This window comes from Jaculus jaculus, chromosome 22 (assembly GCF_020740685.1).
Source record: "Jaculus jaculus isolate mJacJac1 chromosome 22, mJacJac1.mat.Y.cur, whole genome shotgun sequence".
NCBI classification, from domain to species: Eukaryota; Metazoa; Chordata; class Mammalia; order Rodentia; family Dipodidae; genus Jaculus; species Jaculus jaculus.
The window spans coordinates 2,101,674-2,123,063 of NC_059123.1; the positions used below are offsets into that span (position 1 = coordinate 2,101,674).

At 43.4% G+C, this 21,390-nt stretch overlaps 1 protein-coding gene across 2 annotated transcripts in view; it reads right to left on the reverse strand.

Moving 5' to 3' along the window:
• The window catches only part of Ccdc91 (coiled-coil domain containing 91), a 179,268-nt gene that overhangs the window by 26,150 nt on the left and 131,728 nt on the right, over positions 1–21,390 (reverse strand). For both annotated transcript variants that reach the window (XM_045139555.1, XM_045139554.1), the window contains 4 exons: positions 17,213–17,305; positions 17,033–17,101; positions 15,727–15,903; positions 4,092–4,205 (listed from right to left, as the gene is read on the reverse strand). In XM_045139555.1, coding sequence (XP_044995490.1) covers positions 4,092–4,205; positions 15,727–15,903; positions 17,033–17,101; positions 17,213–17,305 — 453 coding nt within the window. The remainder of the gene's footprint in view (positions 1–4,091; positions 4,206–15,726; positions 15,904–17,032; positions 17,102–17,212; positions 17,306–21,390) is intronic.

Genomic DNA, 21,390 nt, shown 5'->3' on the forward strand with positions numbered 1-21,390 from the left:
TGTTGTGGATTTGGAAAGGGTATGATATTAAAGGAAAGACTGCTTGAGACAACAGGCCTACAGAGACAGGAGCTGACCAAGCGTGAGCCTTCCCTCTGCAGAGACAGTTTAGGTGTCCAGGTTCCTTCTCAGACTTCCAACTAAGCCCAGGGGACAGACTCTGTTGCTCTCCCAAGGGCTGAGGCTCAATGTCGCAAGCTGACTCCCGCTTTAAAAACCCTGAAGAAAGGAATGGAAAATTTTTATTCTGGAGCTGGGTTCTCTGATGCAGAGAGAAATCGTCCTCCAAAAGGGGATGAGTTGCCCTAATAGTCTCTGGAAAGAGACAAGAAGAACAGAAATTTGTTAAAAACTTGATTCTCTTAAGCATGTGTTTATAAGCTCTGAGGTTTTTTTGTTGTTGTTTTTGTTTTTGTTTTTGCAAAAATTCTCAAAGTGGGCTGGAGAGATGGCTTAGTGGTTAAGCGCTTGCCTGTGAAGCCTAAGAACCCCAGTTTGAGGCTCGGTTCCCCAGGTCTCACGTTAGCCAGATGCACAAGGGGGCGCACGCGTCTGGAGTTCGTTTGCAGAGGCTAGAAGCCCTGGCGTGCCCATTCTCTCTCTCTCCCTCTATCTGTCTTTTTCTCTGTGTCTGTCACTCTCAAATAAATAAATAAAAATTAAAAAAAAATTCTCAAAGTCCCAAGATAGTCCTAACATTTAACATGAAATAGTGAAATACATTTTTTTTTGGAACAAAGGCTATAGAGAATCAAGGATCTTAATTTGTAAAAAGTTATATGAAAAGGTCTTAGAAATTAGTGCTTTGAAAAAAATATATATATTTATATTTATTTATATTTCAGTTTAGAGAGATTTTGTTAGATTTAGAGAAGGAAAGAGGAGATATTCTGAAGAGCTCCTCTCTATGAGAAGGCAGAAAATGGTAAAGACCATTGACTTCAAATATTTTTATTCACATTTTAAAATAGCTTTGATCTTTAGTAAGATAGAACTGTTCAAATAGTAAAAGAATTCCACAGTATTATTTAGTAACAACTCTGCAATCCCCAAAATGTAAGTAATAAGCTTCCCACAAGTTTAACACTTATATCTGTCTTTGAATCAGTGACAGGAGGGGAATCAAACGTTGGAGTTTATGCTATAAATGTCAGGGGACAGAATGGGAAGGAAACACTCATGTGAAGAGAACGTTGTGAATAATGGGGTAAAGATAGCAACCCAAGCATGTATCTATGTGGTACACAGAACATTCAGTCCTTACTCTAGCTGTTTTATTCCATGTATTAATTAACTCACAATAACTATGAAATGCAGGCACTGCAATTAATTCTCGTTAACATGTAAGGAAATAAACACAAGGAAGAACACCAGCACAAATGGAACCTGTCATGAGTTTGTTGTAGTTATTATTTAATAAGCACATTTACATGTAGAAACAGGTTTCCTTCTGATTGACAATGAATGCTAGTCCTTTAAAATGATTTGTACAAACACAGGTTAGATTATTTTTAGTTCATCATTGGTTCTATTCAAAGATTAATTTACCTCATACAGGCAGTAGATAACCCTTAAAATTATTCCTCGTGAAAGCTTGGTTTATAATAGTCACATAACTCCCTTTGATGGGAAAGAAATCTTATTTTTTAAAAAACTATGTTACTTATTTATTTGAGAGAAAGAATGGGTGTGTCAGAGCCTACAGCCACTGCAAACAAACTCCGGACACATGTGCCACCTTGTGTACTGGCTTATGTGGGTCCTGGGAAACTGAGCCTCAGTTGTTAGGCTTTGCTAGCCAATGCCTTACCCACTAAGTCATCTCTCCAGCCCAGAAATCTGACTTTTAAGAATTCCATATTGATTAAAAAAAAAAAAACTACTCCAAAATAATTATGTGAAAGAACTTGTTTTCTATAAAATCTTCTGTCTAGTTCACAGCTCAAGTAAGAACTGTCTGCATGCTACTAAAATATTAAATATCTGGAAATATTTGCTCGCTTAAGCAGCACATGCCCTAAATATCTGGAAATAACCTAAGTCCATCGACAAAGTGGTAAAGACAATCCAGCACATACCCTAAGTATCTGGAAATAACCTAAGTCCATTGACAGAGGGGTAAAGACCATCTGACATGCACTTGGCCTTCAATGAGAAGGTTTCTGACCAGGCCAGCGGCAGATGGGCCCCGGGGCATTCTGCTGCATCACTGGGTGACCTACGCTATAAAGGTTCGCTTGAGTGAGGCATCGGGAACAGCTCTATCTACAGACTCAGAGGGATGGCCGCCACCGGGCTGGGGAAGGGAAGCAGGCAGTAAGGGTCCCTCAACCGCACTTCAGTCCTGCGAGGGCAGCGGGGACACTGAACAGAGGCCCCACAGCACCCGCCCATAGCCAACACCAGCGTCCTGCGGACCAGAGGGGAGAGCTCAGGTTCACAACAGAAAGTGATTCCCTGAAGAGGAAAGGATGGCGCGAAAGGAAAGGCCCACAAGAAGGCTTGCACGATTTCAAGCCCGTGCCCTTCTACTTGACAGCCGGTCCTGTGTACGCATGAACACACTGGTTACTCCCTTGAGTGTGAATACTTTCAATGAATTCTTTGAGAAACACAAACATGCATGATTAAAAAAAAAAACTGATTTACTCTTTTCAGACAGAATTTTCATAAGATAAAGAATCCATGAAGAATGTGTTTGACTGAACATACTTTAAAAAAAAATCCATTTCTGTGGATGGTCACTTTATCTGGAAAGGCTCCTGAGTAATTGTTTAATCTGGTGACAAGATCTTACCCTACTGAAGCTCAGTAGCCATGCAGGGGCAGAAATTTTCTTTCTAACATACCAAATCTGACTTCAAGCTAAGAGTACAGGACTGGGACTGAAGAGATGGCTCAGAGGTTAAATGCACTTTGCTTACAAAGCCTATCAACCTGGGTTCAACTCCTCAGTACCCACGTAAAGCCAGATGCACAAAGTGGCACATGCATGTGGAGTTCGGCTGCAGCGGCAAGAGGCCCTTGCATGCCCATTCTCTCTCTCTCACTCTCAAATAATAAGTACCAATAGATCAACACCTATCTATCGAACTGTCCATCTGTCTGTCTTTCTATCTATTATTTATCTGTCTCCCATCTATCTATCTATCTATCTATCTATCTATCTATCTATCTATCTATCTACCTACCTACCTACCTACCTTTCCATCTATCTATCTACCTACCTATCTTTCTATCTATCTGTCTATCCATCCATCCATCCATCCACCTACCTACCTATCTTTCTCTTTCTATCTATCTATCCAGCCACTTATCTATCTACCTATCTATCTAACTTTCTATCTATCTATCTATCCATCTATCTATCTATGGAGTAAAGGAGTGAAATGCTCTCATGAGCTTTTACTTACTTCACACTACTGCACCACCAACTGTTGGATGGCATCTTCTACCTTCTGTTTACTTCCACATCTTGACCATCAGCTACTTAAGTTTATACACTGTGCAATCTCCACTCACATACTATGTTTTATTTATGTTTGTCATGTTATACTGATTACCCCATGATACAGTTATATATCTACACATATGTTTATAAACCATAGAGCACATACTGAACATGTAAATAAAGCATAATAAAGCATTGTGAAAAACCTGAGTCACACTGTGACAAACACACTCCAACTTGCTTCCTGAGTGGTGACAAGCATACTGACACGTCATCTCGCAATGAAACCATAGAAGAGTGACCACAGAAGTGCGAATTGAAGTGAAATCCCCCAGAACCACCCAGCAGTTCACACCGAGAGCTTAAAGAGTGTATGAACGACTCTGTAACTACAATAGGAGATTAACAAATTCCTGACAAAAGCCCCACAAACCCAGAGCTACTGTGCCCGTACGAGAATTGGGTGGGGGGTGGCTAGCTGCTCTTGTGCTGCCCGCTGGGGCGTTTGCAGAGCGAAGCGCTGGGCCACTCCGCGGAGATGCTGGGGAACACTGATGCGCACGTGGAGGACATGCATGCCCACAGCAGGGAGCCACCACACTGGCTCAGAGAAGCAAGACCAGGCCCGTCGGGCACCTACCCTTTTCTGCTCCTTCACGTACTCCACCAGCTCATCCCTGGTTCTCCTCACTGCCTCCTCCATGGCCTTCTCACTTCGCTTCTGCTCTTCCGTTAGTGCTGCCTTGACGGTTTCCTGGTCGTGGGAAGAGGAGACTACAGTGAGCGGTGTGCAAGACTTCGTGTCCAGTTTGGACAAGCTGAAAATCCTCTTCAATGGTGAGGCTCATTCTGTTCAGGGCCTGTGTGCAAGCAGGAATGTGAACCTGCAACATCTTTCAGGAGCTGTTAAGAGACTTTGCGGAACTTTCCCCGCAATGGTGTGAGTGGAAAAGCCAATGGGAATAGTCCTTTCCTGCAGGGAGAGCCTGACAGGCACCTAGAGCTCCTCGGCAACCCTCTGGCTGCATTTCCACGACCAGCTTTTCTTAATCAGTTTATGTGGTCCAAGAAAATACAAAATAGTATTAAGAAGCCTCTATTCTGTAGAATATTTTGCATGCATAAAATATAAATATAGGCTAGGCATGGTGGTACATGCCTTTAATCCCAGTACTTAAGAGTCAAAGGTAGGATGATGGTTGTGAGTTCAAGACCAGTCCGGGCTAGAATGAGACCCTACCTCAAAAAAAAGAGAATATAGAGCAATATACATACACATATTTGTACATGCAAGGAGGGAAGGAAGGAGAGAAAATTGGATATAAAGCAGATAGGATATAAACTGAACATAAGCACTGGAAGTTTTCAGCAGACATATATTTTGAGCACGGCAAGTTATTATATAGTCTTTTACATCTATTTCTAATGTTATGGCTTATAGAAATCTTACAGAAAATAGTTCTAACCTTCTACAAAGGTGCCTAACAATTTACCAGTCATCACTGATGGCATTTTGCCTGACTCTGGCTCTGTGTGCATTATTCAAACTTTCACTCCCTTCTCTGCTTTACTATGTGGAACTAGTGTTATCCAGCATGGTGGCTGGCACGATCTGGGGGTGATGAGCTAGAATCAACAGCGGCTGAGTGCACTATGGACTGTGTCCAACAGCACCCACGAGCTGAAAGCCTGGCTCCCTCTGACAAGTGAGGTTAAAGGAAGGTGGCTACATCACCGGGCGTCAGAACAAATGAAGGATCAGCTAGTGGGCTGTCACATAAAACAGCAAGCCCAGTCCCAGTTCCTTCCTCGCGTCTTGTCTTCCCACGTGATTGCACCTCTCACCTACGCCCCAGCCAGGCTGCCTACCACGCGCACTAATGGTCTCGGAGGTCTTCCGCAGACAGTTTCACAGAACGGGAGACCAGCTTTTCCAGCTGCGCTGCAGGCAGGGGCCAATAAACCAGCGTTCGCACAGAACTGCGAAAATTAAACACTAAAATATAACTCTGCCAATCACCAAATGGGCTAGTGAAATGAACAGACAATTCACTAAAGAAGAAACACAAATAACCAACTTACTTTAAAAACATTCAACATGCCCAGACATAAGGGAAATGCAAATCCAAACAAATTTGAGATAACATCTCACCCCATTCAGAACAGCTATCATCAAGAAACAGAAAACCAGGCTGCGGAGATGGCTTAGTGGTTAAGCACTTGCCTATGAAGGCTAAGGACTCCGGTTCGAGGCTCGATTCCCCAGGACCCACATTAGACAGATGCACAAGGGGGTGCAAGCATCTGGAGTTCGTTTGCAGTGGCTGGCGCACCCATTCTCTCTCTCTATCTGCCTCTTTCTATCTCTCACTCTCTTTCTGTCACTCTCAAATAAATAAATAAAAATAAACCAAAAATATATATTAAAAAAAAAAAAGAAACAGACAACCAATACTGAATGGGGATATGGGAAAGAGGAACCTCAGCCACTCCTAGAAAACAGCAGCAAGAGACCAAGCCACAGGAATAGGAATACTGGCCAGGCCATGAGATAATGACCCTCAGGGTCCTCCCCAGGGCCACGCCTCCACCCCCCAGGTGGCCACAGGCTGGAGACCAAGCACTCAGAACACAGGAGCCTGGGGGGACATCTGATTGACACCAGCATACCAGTTTTACAACATCACATGTAATCTTTTAATGCAACAGATTCTGAGATTATGCCTCTCTCATGAAGCAGGTCTATTCTCTCCCACACTGCTGTACTGTACCTGGGAATAACTATGCCTTCACGTGACAACTGGACATCTGTAGCAGTGTGTCCAAACAGCTAATTTGTGAAACACATATTAAAATATCTGCAGAATATAATCTCTCTCAATTAACTACACCGAAGATACAGAAACATGAAGAATAGAAATCTGCTAACAGGGAAGGAAGTAATAATATATAAGCATGCTGATTCTTAATAATAAAAAACTTTCATAAATAAAACATGACTGAAATGACTTATTACTTGAAAATCAATTACTGTCAATGAATGGGGAAGAACCACGAAGCACTTAAGTTTTTCCATGTGGAAAATGGCACTTCTGTCTGTCTACTGCTAATCAGACCATGGTGACGCTAAATAGGTCAGTTTTTAATGCTTTCCCACACATGGGGACATGCAGTGTGTTTACCAGACCGATGCTTTTCCTGGAGGAAAGTGCTGAGGACTGGGGATAAAGTGATTAGCACCATCTCTCCTTTCTCTTTAGATAGCACACTTCTAATTAAAAGTGATATTAATTTTTGGCTACTCTAAATGAGGTTCTTTTAAAGTATTATAAGTAAAAATCAAAAAACAAGTCAAAACTCAGTAAGTTAACACAGAACACGTCCAGGACTGGGAAGCTAAGACAGATGCCACTTCCTTTTTAAAAGAAGGGTCAGGTGGCAAATGCTAAATTTTTTAAAGAAAATTTAACCACTGATTATAATGTGTGTGGCTTCTGGGGAAAACATAACCCCAAATCACAGTGGCTGTGGTTACACCCATCAGGAGGGGTGCCAGCGTCAGACGCGATACACAGTGGCCTCTCACAGGGCTGGGCCACAGGGGCTGAGCAACGTCGTGCCCTTTCTGCACACTCTGGTGTCAATCAGTAATGGACTTTCTTTTCGCAGGACACAGAATTAATTTAGTAGGAAAATGAGCAAGCTAGAGTCACAATTTTTCCTCGTAACATCTCAAAAAAAAAAGTGTGATCTAAAACCAATTCTATAGCAGAGATAAATGCCAAACAAAGACTTCCCTCAAATAACCACGGGTGGAGTCCAGGGGCACTGTGTTTTGTGCCAGCCTGATGCTCATGGCCTCAGCTGAAGCCAAGGCGAGCACAGACAGCCTGTGGTGAATTTGAAGGGGAAGTGGCTCTGTGCCCCTTTCCTTTCTCAGGAGTGGTTCAGGCCCGTCCCTTGTGGACGTTCGCTGATGGTTTTTATTCTGTTTGCCACGTGCCACACTGTTCTCATGGCTACTGGACTTAGCCAAGAAGGGGGATTCCTCTGTCTCTCTGAACTAATAGGGAGCACAGAGCGCGGGAAGCAGCTCTCCAGGGAGCACCACCCGGCCCAAGTCCTGATGGGAGGAGCGGCAGGAGGAGGGCGCCTGTCCACTGGGCAGACTCGGCGGGTGTGACCACTGGACATACAGGAGACTGCACGTCCCACGCTGCGAGTGACGCCCCGGCACGGGTCAGGGTGTGATAAAGGAAGTGGCAATAACCCTAATGCTCTCATTATTCCATGTAAAACACAACTGTGCATGTGAGTCTTATTCTACAATCTCCGTATCACACAGTCAATAGTTGTATTCCATAAGAGAATGCCACACAGCCCTCTTCAGAAAATGTTTCTTCATTTGGCTTTAAACAACACGTATATGCTATTCATTCCAAACTCTGATCTCCCACCATTGACAATGCCCCTTAACTTCAAACTGAGACGTGCCACAGCCCCTCCCTCCCAAGTATCTCCTTTAGCGTTATGACTAGACATCACAAATTTAATGGAACTCGGATTTTTATCCAAACAAAACTTGAATTGACTGCATCACAGTGAAATCATCATCTATCAAAAAATTTATTCTCCTAGTGATTTGTTCTTAAAATGAGGTTTGTTAAGAAATAACTTACATATCATAAAATTCTCCAATATGAAGTTTACAATTTGATGAGTTCGGTCAAATGTAACCACCACCACAATCTAGTTAAAAAACATAGCCACATCTTTAAAATGTCCCTGTGGCCCGTGGCCACTACTGATCTGCTCTCTCTCTCTCATGTCACCATTGTCCCTTCCAGGGTTTCATGAAGTAGCATCAGACAACACGTCTGTCATGGTTGTCCCTTCCAGGTTTCATGAAGTAACATCACACAACACGTATGTCAGTCTCACGAGGCAGGCTTCTTTCCTTATGGTCTTGTCTAAGGACTGAACCACCATGCTCAGCTAATCACATGAACCCAGGGCTTCCTTCATGTCTTGTATCACTTGACAAAATGATTTTGATTATTGCAGCTGCTTTTAAAATTGAACATATGCTTCAGGAGGGCTTTTGTGTGCAGTGATCCTCTGAGAGCTAGGACCATCTTTATTAGAAGCGACTGTGGCCTCATGCAAGAGACCTTCCGGCTGGGGCCTGTGGTGTCCCCATGGAAGGAGGGGGGCAGGGAAAGACAGACTCTCACTTGGGAGCTCAGGGGAGCCCTGCGCCAGCTTTATGTGGCGATGGAGGCCGTCTGGTCTCAGGAGGGAGACAAAGTATACGGAAGGTGCAAGAGCTAGGGAACAGGTGCGTACCCATGCAGTCATGGACAGGTAGTTATCCACACTGGGTTGAGACCTTTCACTGCAGCTGTTTTGAGGTCCACACCCATGATCTGTCACAAAGCTCAATAAACTCATTGGCTATCCAAGATAAACTCCGGTGGAACTGTCTTTAGTTTGTTGAGATGCCCTTCCTGGGGGAGCAATTGCTCATAGGCTTATGCCCAAATTCCTCATACAAGGGCTGAGAGACTTCTCTACCTTGGTCAGCACTATTTTCAAAAACTGCCAAGTAAGCACTTCTCTTAATGTTCACACTCATACATTAAAGCTACTCTCACTTTTTCATTATAGAACCTTCTCTTTTCAGATGGAAGTGACCTTGGGATGATTCGGAAGGCACCATAGTGCTGAGAAATGACAGAGGAGTGCTCAGCACTGCAATATCTCTATCACTCCTTCCAAGAAGAAGAAGGAAGAGTAGGACTCCTTACAACGTGCTCTTCCAGACACAAAATGGCCTGGATATCCATGACCTCACAGTGCCTGACACTACCTACACAAGACCATCATAATAGGAGGAAAAGATCATGACATCCAAATAAAAGAGAGACTGATTGAGAGTGGAGGGAGGGAGGGAATTACCATGGGATATTGTGTACAACATGGAAATTGTTAATTATAAAAAATAAAATTAAAAAAACAAAATGGAAAAAAACTTCTAGAAATGCTCACACATGGCCATTGCTTATTTTATGTTACATTGTGTATAAATAAATGAAAATAACGCCTTAATTTATCTGCTGAAATTATCTACTGACATCCTATTTGAATACACACTTGATACTACCATGAGAACCTGGGGCAGAAGCATGGACAGGAAGAAAGTGCAAGGCCTCCCTAGCCAGCCTGCGTGCATGCAAACTGTTGCCTCTTGTACAGAGAGCCTCCCTAAACTTCAGTCTCTGCATCTTGAGTAACGGGAACACAGCAGCCCCTGTCCACAGCACGCTGGGATCAGTCTCTGCATCTTGAGTAACAGGAATGCAGCAGCCCCTGTCCACAGCACGCTGGAATCAGTCTCTGCATCTTGAGTAACAGAAACGCAGCAGCCCCTGCCCACAGCACTCTGGGATCGGTCTCTGCATCTTTAGTAACAGGAACACAGCAGCCCCTGCCCACAGCACACTGGGATCGGTCTCTGCATCTTGAGTAACAGGAATGCAGCAGCCCCTGTCCACAGCATGCTGGGATCTGGTCTCTGCATCTTGAGTAACGGGAATGCAGTAGCCTGTATCCCATAGGGAGTTGGCGTGCCAATAAGAGACATGTGGGACACAGTGAGAGAAGTTCTGACACTTCTGCAGAGCTGAAGCAATGGTGTCCACACTGTTTTAACCATCACTGTCTTCACAACTACCACCATCTGGGATTTCTTAGTATTTCTACTCCCCACAGAGAACGCAACATCCCCTTATTACCCCAACCGCACCCCCAACAAAACTCAAGGTGTTCTTCAGCTAGAATAGCCTTCTGTAAATACTAAGAACAGAGCTCACTAAATGAAAAACATGAAGAACAATCACTGCTTTTTTACTGTTATGAGATGATACTCTTCTTTGAATGTATTGAAATAACATTTGAGGGACTTTCCTAAAGGGATGAGGACATTAATTATAAATCTGAACTTACAGTTAAAATACTCCAGGGTAAAAACAGAATGAGATGGCAAGACTTCAGATTCCTATCACTACTAAGCCAGGGGGAAAGTCTTTGTAAATTATATTTTTAGCCCAGCCAAATAACTAACTTAGGAAAATTAATTAAACTTATGGGAGCTATTTCAAATCAGATTGAAGTAACTAATTGATTTTGCCAACTGGTTTTTCCTAGGGAATTAATATGATGCATCAATAATATGATGACTATAAATTCATTTGAAATTTTGGGGTGAGGCTGAGTATGGTGGGGAATGCCTGTAATCCCTAGTGAGCTCAGTGCCAGCATGGACTCCAAAAAACCCCATCTCAAGAAAAAAAAATTTGAACATTGGGATAAATACAATCAAGTGACAGAATGTGCTTTCCAGAAAACATACACTTAAGGATATTTAGTGTATTTTATTTCCTAATTTCTGCATGTAGCTAATATTTTATACTTAGAATCTTCATTTTTATTTATGATTTTACTAAGTAAATTAACATGCCTTTTACATTGGGAACTTAAGAGGAAAAGCATCAAGACACGGTCACACCAGACAGTGTCTGCAAGAAGTGGAACTGGATGTGCTGGGTACTCTTGACCCACTGGGAACAGACAGGTTTAGCAACAATACATACATGAAAGCCCTTTGTGATACAGCAGACACACATGGGGAAGTGCCTTTACCACACGTGAGCACAAAAGCAACCAGAAGCAGCCAGGATCTCAAGATGCCATAAGTCTGATCCAGACACAGCACCACAGGACTCACGACCTCCCTGCTGACATGACATCAATCCTCACACTGCTCCATAAGTCTTCAAGCAAGGTAAAGAGATGGAAGTCTGCATGTCTACTCTATTTGTCTGGGATTCCTCAAGAGACTGGCCTTCTATCATCAAGCAATGCCAGGAGCTCCACCTCTCTTAGTGTAGAAGCAAGCAGAAAACCTCACATCACACCCTCTTGTTGGCCACAGAGAGATGGACCGATGATCCAAATTTTCCATGGTCTTTCTGAGGAAATGGCACCTGTCCACCTGTCTGGGGCTCTGACACGATGCCAAGGACTTCCGTGAGATGGCTGGCAAATATAAACACAGCCGTTTGCACTGACACAATTCTTAGAATGGTTAGTGTCTCTGAGGAGGCTGCCTGAGAGGCTCCTCCCTGACCCTGACACCAGGCCCATGGGATGAAGGGGCTCAAGACCTATCAGCACCTAACCACCTGACCACGGCTGGGTTACTGATGCAGTTCAAACAAGCAGGAGGACCAGAGTTTGATTTCCAAGACCATAAACTGGGTGTGCTGGAAAGTGCTTATAATCCCGGTGCCAGGGAGGCACTCCAGCTTACTGGCCAGCCACTCTACCCTACTTGATGAGCTCGAGGCTAAGAAACCCTATCTTAACAAAAGGTGCCTAAGGAAGGGCACCCAAAGTTGTCCTCTACCTCCACACGTACACATACCCACATACATGTGAACCTGCATGTGTCAGTGTGTGTGCATATATGCATGTGTGAATACACTCACACAACCACTCCTGAAATTATCTAAAAGCCCAGATAATCATAATATGTAAGATCAAGGTTTAAGGCTATAGAAAAATTGTGTCATTTTATTTCCTTGAATGTAATTGTTATGGTAGATTAAAGGTTATGTCTGGTAAGTCCAATATCAGATAGTTTCTAATGACCTGTTTTTTTTTTCCCCCTTGGGTATGGACTGTGTTTTTCTGTCTCTTTGAATATATCATTACCATTTCCTGTTGACAAAGTTGCACATTTAAAATAAAGTAATGTAGAAGTTTCAGAAACAGATGTCCTGTACTCCCCTTGACTTAGTATCTATAGAGGAACCTCCCATACAGTAACGTTCTTGGACTAATTCTACAAAGCCTGGGTTCCTTGTCACATGAATCTACTGAAATTTCTTATGCATTAGATTAGTAATCAGTTATTGACTGGACAGACATTTCCTTAACAATCTACAATCACTGTTTTTTGTTTCCCATCCTTTTCCAAAAGGAATTCTGTGTTGGGAATAACTTCAACCCTGTGATGTTTACAACTCTACCTCAGCCTTTACCTCCTGTTCTCACTGTTGTTCTACCTCAGCCTTCACCTCCTGTTCTCACTGTTGTTCTACCTCAGCCTTCACCTCCTGTTCTCACTGTTGTTCTACCTCAGCCTTCACCTCCTGTTCTCACTGTTCTACATCAGCCTTCACCTCCTGTTCTCACTGTTGTTCTACATCAGCCTTCACCTCCTGTTCTCACTGTTGTTCTACCTCAGCCTTCACCTCCTGTTCTCACTGTTCTACCTCAGCCTTCACCTCCTGTTCTCACTGTTCTACCTCAGCCTTCACTTCCTTTTCTCACTGTTGTTTTAACTCACACTTGACTTACTGTTTTGACTCAGCCTTGACTTACTATTCTCACTGAAGCAAAGTTCAACAGAGATCAATCTCAGGTCTTTCTTAGGTCTCCATGTGAACTTCAGGAATTTCACAAGTATTTTCAAATGGCAGAACTTTTCATCTGTTTCCTCCCAGATTCTGGTCCATCTTTAGTGTATCCCAACCAGCACTTCTGCCTCAGACAGCACAGAAGATAGACGATGGCCCTGATACGGCTTTTCCCGCTCAGTCTTGAGTCAGTTCAAATATCAGCAAGGTCTATGAACAGGGATTTTCAGGAGGTTTCCCAACCACGCCTTAGCATTTCTCTACAGGTAAGGTTTGGGGGGCTGCACACCTTGCCCTGTCCCTTCAGTGCGTTCTACACTCACAGCCTTCCATTAGGGGTGCTCTGGCTGCTCATGTGGAAACCCAACATGCAGCTAGGAAGATGGGAATGGACAAAGAGCAAGTTACAGCTCTCCAAAGCTGGAGATATTTAATATTTAATAATTTTTCTTGAATAAACGTTTGGTTAATATGAGGGAAAATGATGGTTTTGATTATTTTGCTAATGTTTTCACTGCTTTTATTAAGAAACCAATTTGCGGTAGTTCTGAATCCACTGTCTCAGTAGTCCTCCTTATACTTCCTGTCAAAGAATGTTAATATTTGTCTAATGCCTTTTTGGGGTATTAAATTTAGATTTAAATATTTAATCTATTAGCACTCATTTTACATAGAGCACAGAAGGAAATGGTAATCCAGCTGCGCTTTTTATTTTTCATGGAATAGAATTCTTTTGAGAATTTAATAAACATAAATCTTTTTTTTTTTTTTCAGACAAATCTGCACGTAAGTACAAGCTTGTGTAATTTTGATAAATTCCCAGACTATCTAGGACCCCATCCAGGGACTTCTGGTTGAAAATCTCCATGTCTAAGCTAGTGCTCATTACTTCATTTGCCGTATCATCTTGTCACTTGTGCCAATGCCGGGAAGGCTGAGTGACTTCCGGATGCTCCCCTCGTGCCTCCTGCCTCCGTCCACAGGTGCGGGCATTCTGACCTACATCAGCACTGCTCCAAGCGTGCGCTTGCTGTGCCGTCGTTGAACTTCCCTCCCTGGCAGCTCTTCACACCGACACAGCCCTGGGCCAGATGCCCCTTCCTGCTCTCATCCAACCACTGTCCTGTGAGTATTTGTTCCTTCACTCGTTAACTCCTCTCAGTTTCATTCTTCCAGAACCATGATCACCTGGACACACTGCACCTTCATTAGTTTTTCACCTGGCTTCTTCACAAGAAAAGCAGGGAATTGTTCTACCTGCCAGTTTATTCAAAGAACTAAGGGCCCGGAACACAGCAGGTGATGGCTTCCGTTGTCCTTGTAAAACAACACACTACATTTGACCATACCCATCCGCATGAATTTTCTGTTGATCTAAATAAACAGGGGAGGCATGTTGCACAGAGCTCCCGCCCAAGATAATTTATTTGCCAATCTCCTAAAGTAGGGGCCGGAAGCTTTAAGCAATGAAATGACAGGAGTTTGGTTGTACTAAAATGAACACATGCATATCAAAGGAGAAACTCTAAGTGTGCACTAGTTCCCTTTAGGAAAACTGAGTTATATGACAGCATTCTTCTCTCTGCTGAAGATCGTTCCTGGTCAACACCACACGGCGATTACAGCACACATTCACACGTGCACGCACACATGATCTCTAGCAAACCCACGAGGAACAAACACAAGAAGACGAACATGGTGTACTGATCACAAACCACATGGTGGTAAAGCAAACATTCACACGTGTGTACATGCATGCTCTCTAGCAAAACCTATGAGTAACATCTGCAAGAAGACACACACAATGTATTGATCACCGTCAACAGATTCTGAACTGAGAAGAGACAAGATTTTTGTTGTTTTCCTTTTTTGAGACAAGATCTCACTAGGCTCAATCTGGCCTCAGACTCACCATGTCCAGCCTTCAGGGGGATAAACTTTCAAGGACACCACATGTTGTACTATGCCTTGTGATTCTTGACATACCAGTAGAGGAGAAGAGATTTCTGTATCATCTTCTGTTTCTTGATATTTGCTTAAGAGAGGACATAGTCAAGGATCCTGCCTGTCTAAAAACTGCCACCAAAGAACAGAACCATGCTCCTTAAATTATGGAAAATAAAATGTGGGAACGGCTCCCACGGTGCAGATCAGTGATTGAAAATTACCTATGTAAGTCACACTATCCATCTTAAATCCTTTCATGACCCCATGGGGGATACTTATGAGGTTTTATTAATAACTGAAGCCAATGGGAGGTACACAGATACACCAATTAGACATAAACTGTTTGAATTAAACCTTTTATGTGAATTTTATTTTATGTTTGTCTAGGTAGGGTCTCACTCTAGCCCAGGCTGACCTGGAGTGCACTATGTAGTCTCAGGGTGTCCTCGAACTCATAGCAATGCTACATCTGCCTCTCAAGTGCTGGGATAAAGGTATACATTACCGTGTCCAACGGGAAAATATTTTTTATTGATTGTGTGCAGGTGAGAGACAGACACAGACAGAGAGAACGAGAAAGACACAGAGGAGATTTAATACAGTTGGAAAATAAATGTGGGCTCTGACCTTTATAAAAACTGACTAAAAAGCTAACGTGTTATGGAACTTTTAATAGCATAAAGATGAAAACTCCTCAAAATATAAAGTTCAAAATATAAATATTAAAAACTCAAAATTAAATGGTGCTCTTTGTGCTGAAGTGATTTCAGGTCAGACAGAACAGTCGTAAAGCCACTAGACACTGAGAGAGCGGGGCTGGGCGCCCGTGGAGCGCGGCCCGCTGACCTGGCTGAGCTGCCGCTGCTCCTGCACCGCTGTCTGGATTGCCTGAGTTACTTTCTCTTGGTCTTTTGCATGTTCCGCCTTCCATAACTCCCTTTCTTCAGCATGGACTTTCCCCAGATGTCTTCTTTCTTCTTCTACGGCTTTCATGACTAAGTCCTTCACTGCTTCCTGCTCCAGCTTCAAAGCAAACAGAGACCCACACAAAGTCATTTACAACAGGACAAGGTTGGTCGGCCTGAAGACGTGGAACCTGACCTCGGCCCGTGCAGTTCAGCTTTGCCAGTGCTGCTCAGAGCACGCTAGGCAACTGGACCGGGTGAGCCCGTGCATCGCTCTCCACACAGCCGTTCCCACTTACCTCAGGTGTTTTCCTGCTTCAACGAAAACAAGCTTCAGCTTAAAGCAACAGATTTCAAACTGTGTTTTCTCAAGATCCCTTTACAATCTTACAGTGTATTGAGTATGTCAAAGAGCCATGATGTAAGCTGTACATGTTAATTTTTATTACTTTGAAATTTTAAATCAAGAAAAATATGTTTTATGTGATGTTTGGTATATGTGTGCACACATGTGTGTATGGTGAGGCACACGTATGTGCTCCCTTTGGCAGGACAGCTTGTCAGCGGTGGCCAGAGTGGGATGCTGTGTGTTCAACTGCATCACTCCTTCACCTGCTCTTGTTCTGAGCTGGAGTATCTCCCTAATCTAGAAAGTTGGCACTTTCTCGTGAGCTCTAGCAATTTCCAGGTCTCTGATCTCATACAGGACTGGGGTCACAGGCTTGAGTAGCCACTCCAGCTATTTATGTGGTTCTAGAGATTTGAACTTGGGCAATCTCAGGACCTGTCAGGTCCTCATGCTTAAGCAGAATGAGAAATTAAGCACTGGCCCATGTCTCTGGGTAGTTATTGTATTTAGTAAACCACACACTAGAAAGTTAGCGCTCTAAGGATACCTGCTGACTTGTGTATGTTTCATGTCTATGAATGTACTACTTAGATGAGTTATTTTAAGTTTGGTTTTAGAAACAACTCTTCCTTTCTCAACAATGATCAAGCACCAGGTGGACAGGAAAGAAGTAAGGGAGGGAGGGAAGAAGGGAAGGAAGGGAGGAAAGAGGGCATCTCTAGAAAGTATTTCACCACCACCAGTATCTCATGGAACGTGACCAGCCATGCCCTAAGTTGAAGTGGAGAAATAAGGAAAAGAGGCTTAACTGGTCTGCAGTGGGCGCCGTACAAAAGCAGACAATACTAATGAGCTCAGCTGGCAGACGCCGCAGAGAGCCAACAACGAGTGCAAGTACCTTTGCGGCTGATTCTAATGCTTCTTTGCTCCTGTGCAGTTCTTCCTCCAAACATTTCCCCAAAATCTCCTGTAAAGGACGGTTGGAAAGACATCGTGGTGAGCCTGACCCGCGGCTGCAGAACACACGCCCTTTACGCTTGCAGGGGACCCGGAACGTGAGCCCAGGCAGAGGCCTTACCTTCTGTTCTTGAGACTGCTGAGTCAAAGCTTCCTTTATTTTTTCCCTCAACAGTTCCTTCTCTGTATCCAGCACTTCAAGGAGTCGCTGATGCTGTAGGGAAAGACAACTGAGTCAGGATTGTGGCTGTGAAAGAGAAAATCTATCCACAGGAGACTATGTGCCCCAAATTATACCAGTGGAAAGGACGGACAGTTTCATAACATGAAGATGGAGGAAACAAATCCCGAGTTCCCCTCCTCTAGTTCCCAAGTTCAGCAAAGCCCATGGCAAGATACCTACTCAAGGGCTGGAGGGATGGCTTAGCAATTAAGGTATTTGCCTGCAAAGCCAAAGGACCCAAGTTCAATTCCCCAGGACCCACGTTAGCCAGATGCATAAGCACTTGGAATTTGTTTGCAGTGGTTGGAAGCCCTGGTACACACTTTCTCTCTCTCTCTTCCTATTTTTCTGTCAAATAAATAAATAAAATATTTTTTAAAAAATTAAAAGAAGATATCTACTTAAGAACAATGCTTCACACTGAGAAATCAAACAGAAAATGACAGCATGGTTCTGTGCAAAATCAAATTTGGAAGAAGTTTTCTCTAAAGTGCCTGCTGTGACCTGTCCCGACGACCCTCACAATGACTGTTTTTCGCAAAGCACTGCTTCATGACGATATGAAAGACGAGTTGCTCTCGGGCTAAGATTTCCCAGTTTCGTGTCTACAGGTGCAAAGCTAAGTGGACGCACACGGAACATCACATGGTGGTCATGGACCGAGCACTTTGGAGTCCGAGGGGAGGTGTCTAACCACAGCCTCCGTTTGTGGCCTCAGTGTGTCCCGTGCAGGTGTCCACATGCTATTCTGGGTTGTGCCCCGATGTGACCATGAGACAAAGGCTCCTCACAGGAGCATCCCACTGGACGCCACGGCATGTACGGGATTGTTCGGATTCAGTGGGCCAGCATGCCCCAGCCTTCTTTAAGCATGCTCATTCCCACACTCCATGTTCTAAGAAGGACTTGGACCTTTCTAAGTTGTTCTCTTTTCAAATGTTTCTTCGGGAGGCAATCTATGCTGATAAAGGGACCTAAGAACCTCTGTCTGGCTAAGATAATCAATTACTCCTGTTTTTAATTATAACATTACTTTTCATCTCTTGTTTGTGAAGAGTAAGAAAAATCAAATGAAAATGTGGTTTCTCCTTAAAAACAAATCCAAAGAGCAATACCAATCCTGACATGAGTCTGAGAAGTTATTGGTACCACATGCACCCGTAGGAGGCAGCTGACAGACAAAGTACATTGCATAAGTGTCAGGAGACTTAACCTTGTACTTATATGTGCAGACATACCCACTTTCACATGATGAGAGGGCACCCAACCGGTTTAAGTACACACGTGAAGCCAGGCCTGATGGTGCAGACCTGCTACTCAGGACTGAGGCTGAACGACTGCAAGTTCAATGCCTGCCTGGGTTGCAGACTGAGCTCAAGTCCAGCCCAGCAAATATAGTGAGACCCTATCTAAAAAAAAAAAAAAAAAAAACGTGAGCCGGGCATGGTGGCGCACGCCTTTAATCCCAGAACTTGGGAGCAGAGGTAGGAGGATCACCATGAGTTCGAGGCCACCCTGACACTACATAGTGAATTCCAGGTCAGCCTGGACTAGAGTGAAACCCTACCTCAAAAAAAACCCCCACAAAAATCCCAAACAAGCAAACAACAACAACAAAAAAGAGTGGACAAGAGGGTTGGGGATGTAGCTCAGTGGCAGAGTGCCTGTCTAGCACGAGAGAGGAGTGAGGTTCTGCCCAGCACCAGGAGCAATAAACATCACATATGAGAAAGTGTGCACAGACACCAGGCCAGAGGAATGACAGTCTTAACATGATAAATATAATTCTCCTGAGATGAAAAGTACTTGGAGGTACAAAGGGTCTGGTAAACATAAAGTAATTGAATAAGTGTAATTAAAAAAAACACAATAAACTTTCCAGAGTCATAAATAACTTTGAAAACAAATTTTTCTTAAAAAAAACACTGATATTGGGCTGGAGAGATGGCTTAGCAGTTAAGGCATTTGCCTGCAAAGCCAAAGGATACCAGTTTGATTCCCCAGGACCCACGTAAGCCAGATGCACAAGGGGGCACATGCATCTGGAGTTCGTCGTTTACAGTGGCTGAAGGCCCTGGAGTGCCCATTCTCTCCTTCTCTCTTTCTCTCTCTCTGTATCAAATAAAACATAAATAAAGTATATTAAAAAATACTGTTATGTTGACAACTGAAACCACTGAAACTTGCCATTTCCCTTCAGAGACCCCTGGAACACAACCCTGGCTTCCTCACACACAGCGCTGGAAACGCGCGCTGGGCGCCTCACCGCCCGCCGCGGCCTCCTCCCGCACCTCTCGTCTCCGGCTTCGCTCTGGCTGTTTCTACTACAAAGGAACAGAAAAACCACCACATGCTTCATGCAGGCGTACATGAATTGATCAGACATTCATACCACCGAGCGCTACGTAGCCTCTTTTTTCCTTGCCTCGGTTATCCTCCTTGGAAGTTGTTATGCTGGTCAGTGTTTGCCTTTTGTCTTAACTATTATGTTCACAGCAATGCTGTTTTGTTCTTCTGTCTGCAGTAACGCTACCGTCATTATTACTCTCGGCTTTTCTAGGGCACGAGATAACGAGGAGTGTGCAGCTAAGTGACTCCCCATTCTCTTGGTTCTTGTGTTTCTGAAACCTAGCACAAGGCATAGTGAATGCTTAGCAAGTACTTACTGAACAAATAATGGCTTGGCGAGTAAATGAGGGAAGGAATCAACAAACTCACTTTTTTTTTTTAAGAGAAGGAGGCCTCTTTCTTGCCCAGACCAGTCCAAAGAAACCCTCCTTTATCTGTACCTAAGGCTATACACAGCACCCTGGAGCTCCTAGACTTTTGTTCAGTTCTGGCTTTGGGTTTTGGCCTTTTGAGTCAGGATCTTGCTATATAACTTTGGCTGTCCTAGAAGTTTCCATGAAACTCACACAGTTCTGATCTCATGCCTCCCAACGTGCTGGGCTTACAGGCATGTAACACAGGTCCAGCTTCTTCTAGCCTTGTTCATAGTCTCTTCAAAGCAGCAGAACACTTTAACTTTAAAAAATTTATATATTTTTGATTTATTTGGTAGAGAGAGAGAGAGAAAGCATGGGCACACTGGGGCCTCTTGCCATTGGAAACAAACTACAGATGCATCAGCCACTTTCTGCATCTGGCTTTAGGTAGATATTGGGGAACTGAACCTGGGCCATCAGGCTTTGCAAGCAAGTGCCTTAATTGCTGAGCCATCCCTCCAGCCCAGAAAATTTTAACCTAATTTGCCTATTTATTGTTTTACTGTTGCTTTGTGTTCCCCACAAATCACTATCTATATACAGATTAAGAATATGGACTAGATTTAAGTGTTTCATAAACTTAAGTTTTCATATTTAGGTGTGTGATCCAACTCACAACTAACTGTATCACCATCGATGCTGGCTTTCTACTCGCTACACTGACTGGTCTTCACAGGAGCTACTCAAGAAGAGACGTACACACCTGGGCTCTGTACGGATACTGGAACGTTCTGAGATGAGGCAATGACTGGGAATCTCCTATGCGCAGCCAGGGAGGCAGTACAGGAAAACAAGACGCTCAGCACCCTCGTCTGTCCCCACCACTAGGCAAAGCTCCCTGGCTGAGGAGGGTTAGCCAGGCTGCATTGGCAATGTGGCATGGGTAACATGGGCTCACTGCCCCTGAATTCTCTAGCTAACAAGAGTTGGCTTTACAGCACTATAAAGGACATTATGAAAATTAACTGAGATTTATCCCAGCAAATCTCATCCAAGAAGAGTTTATTACATTTTCTTATTTAAGATATTATGTTGCTTCTTTAAATTACATTGAAATTTCAGTAAAAATTATATATTTTATATGAAAATATAAAAATAAAAGTATTATAAAATGGTTATGCAATTCAAAAAGTAAATGCTGATTTTCCAGAACAGATGCTTAGTGCAAAGGTGTCAAAATAACCCTTTAAAGTTTAACCTAAAATAAAGGCCCTTAGATATAGTTATGTACCCCACTCCTCAGAAAAAAATTATTCCAAGTGAAGAATGTTTGATGCAGGCTCAAATATAAATATAGAGGCTCTGCGGTTT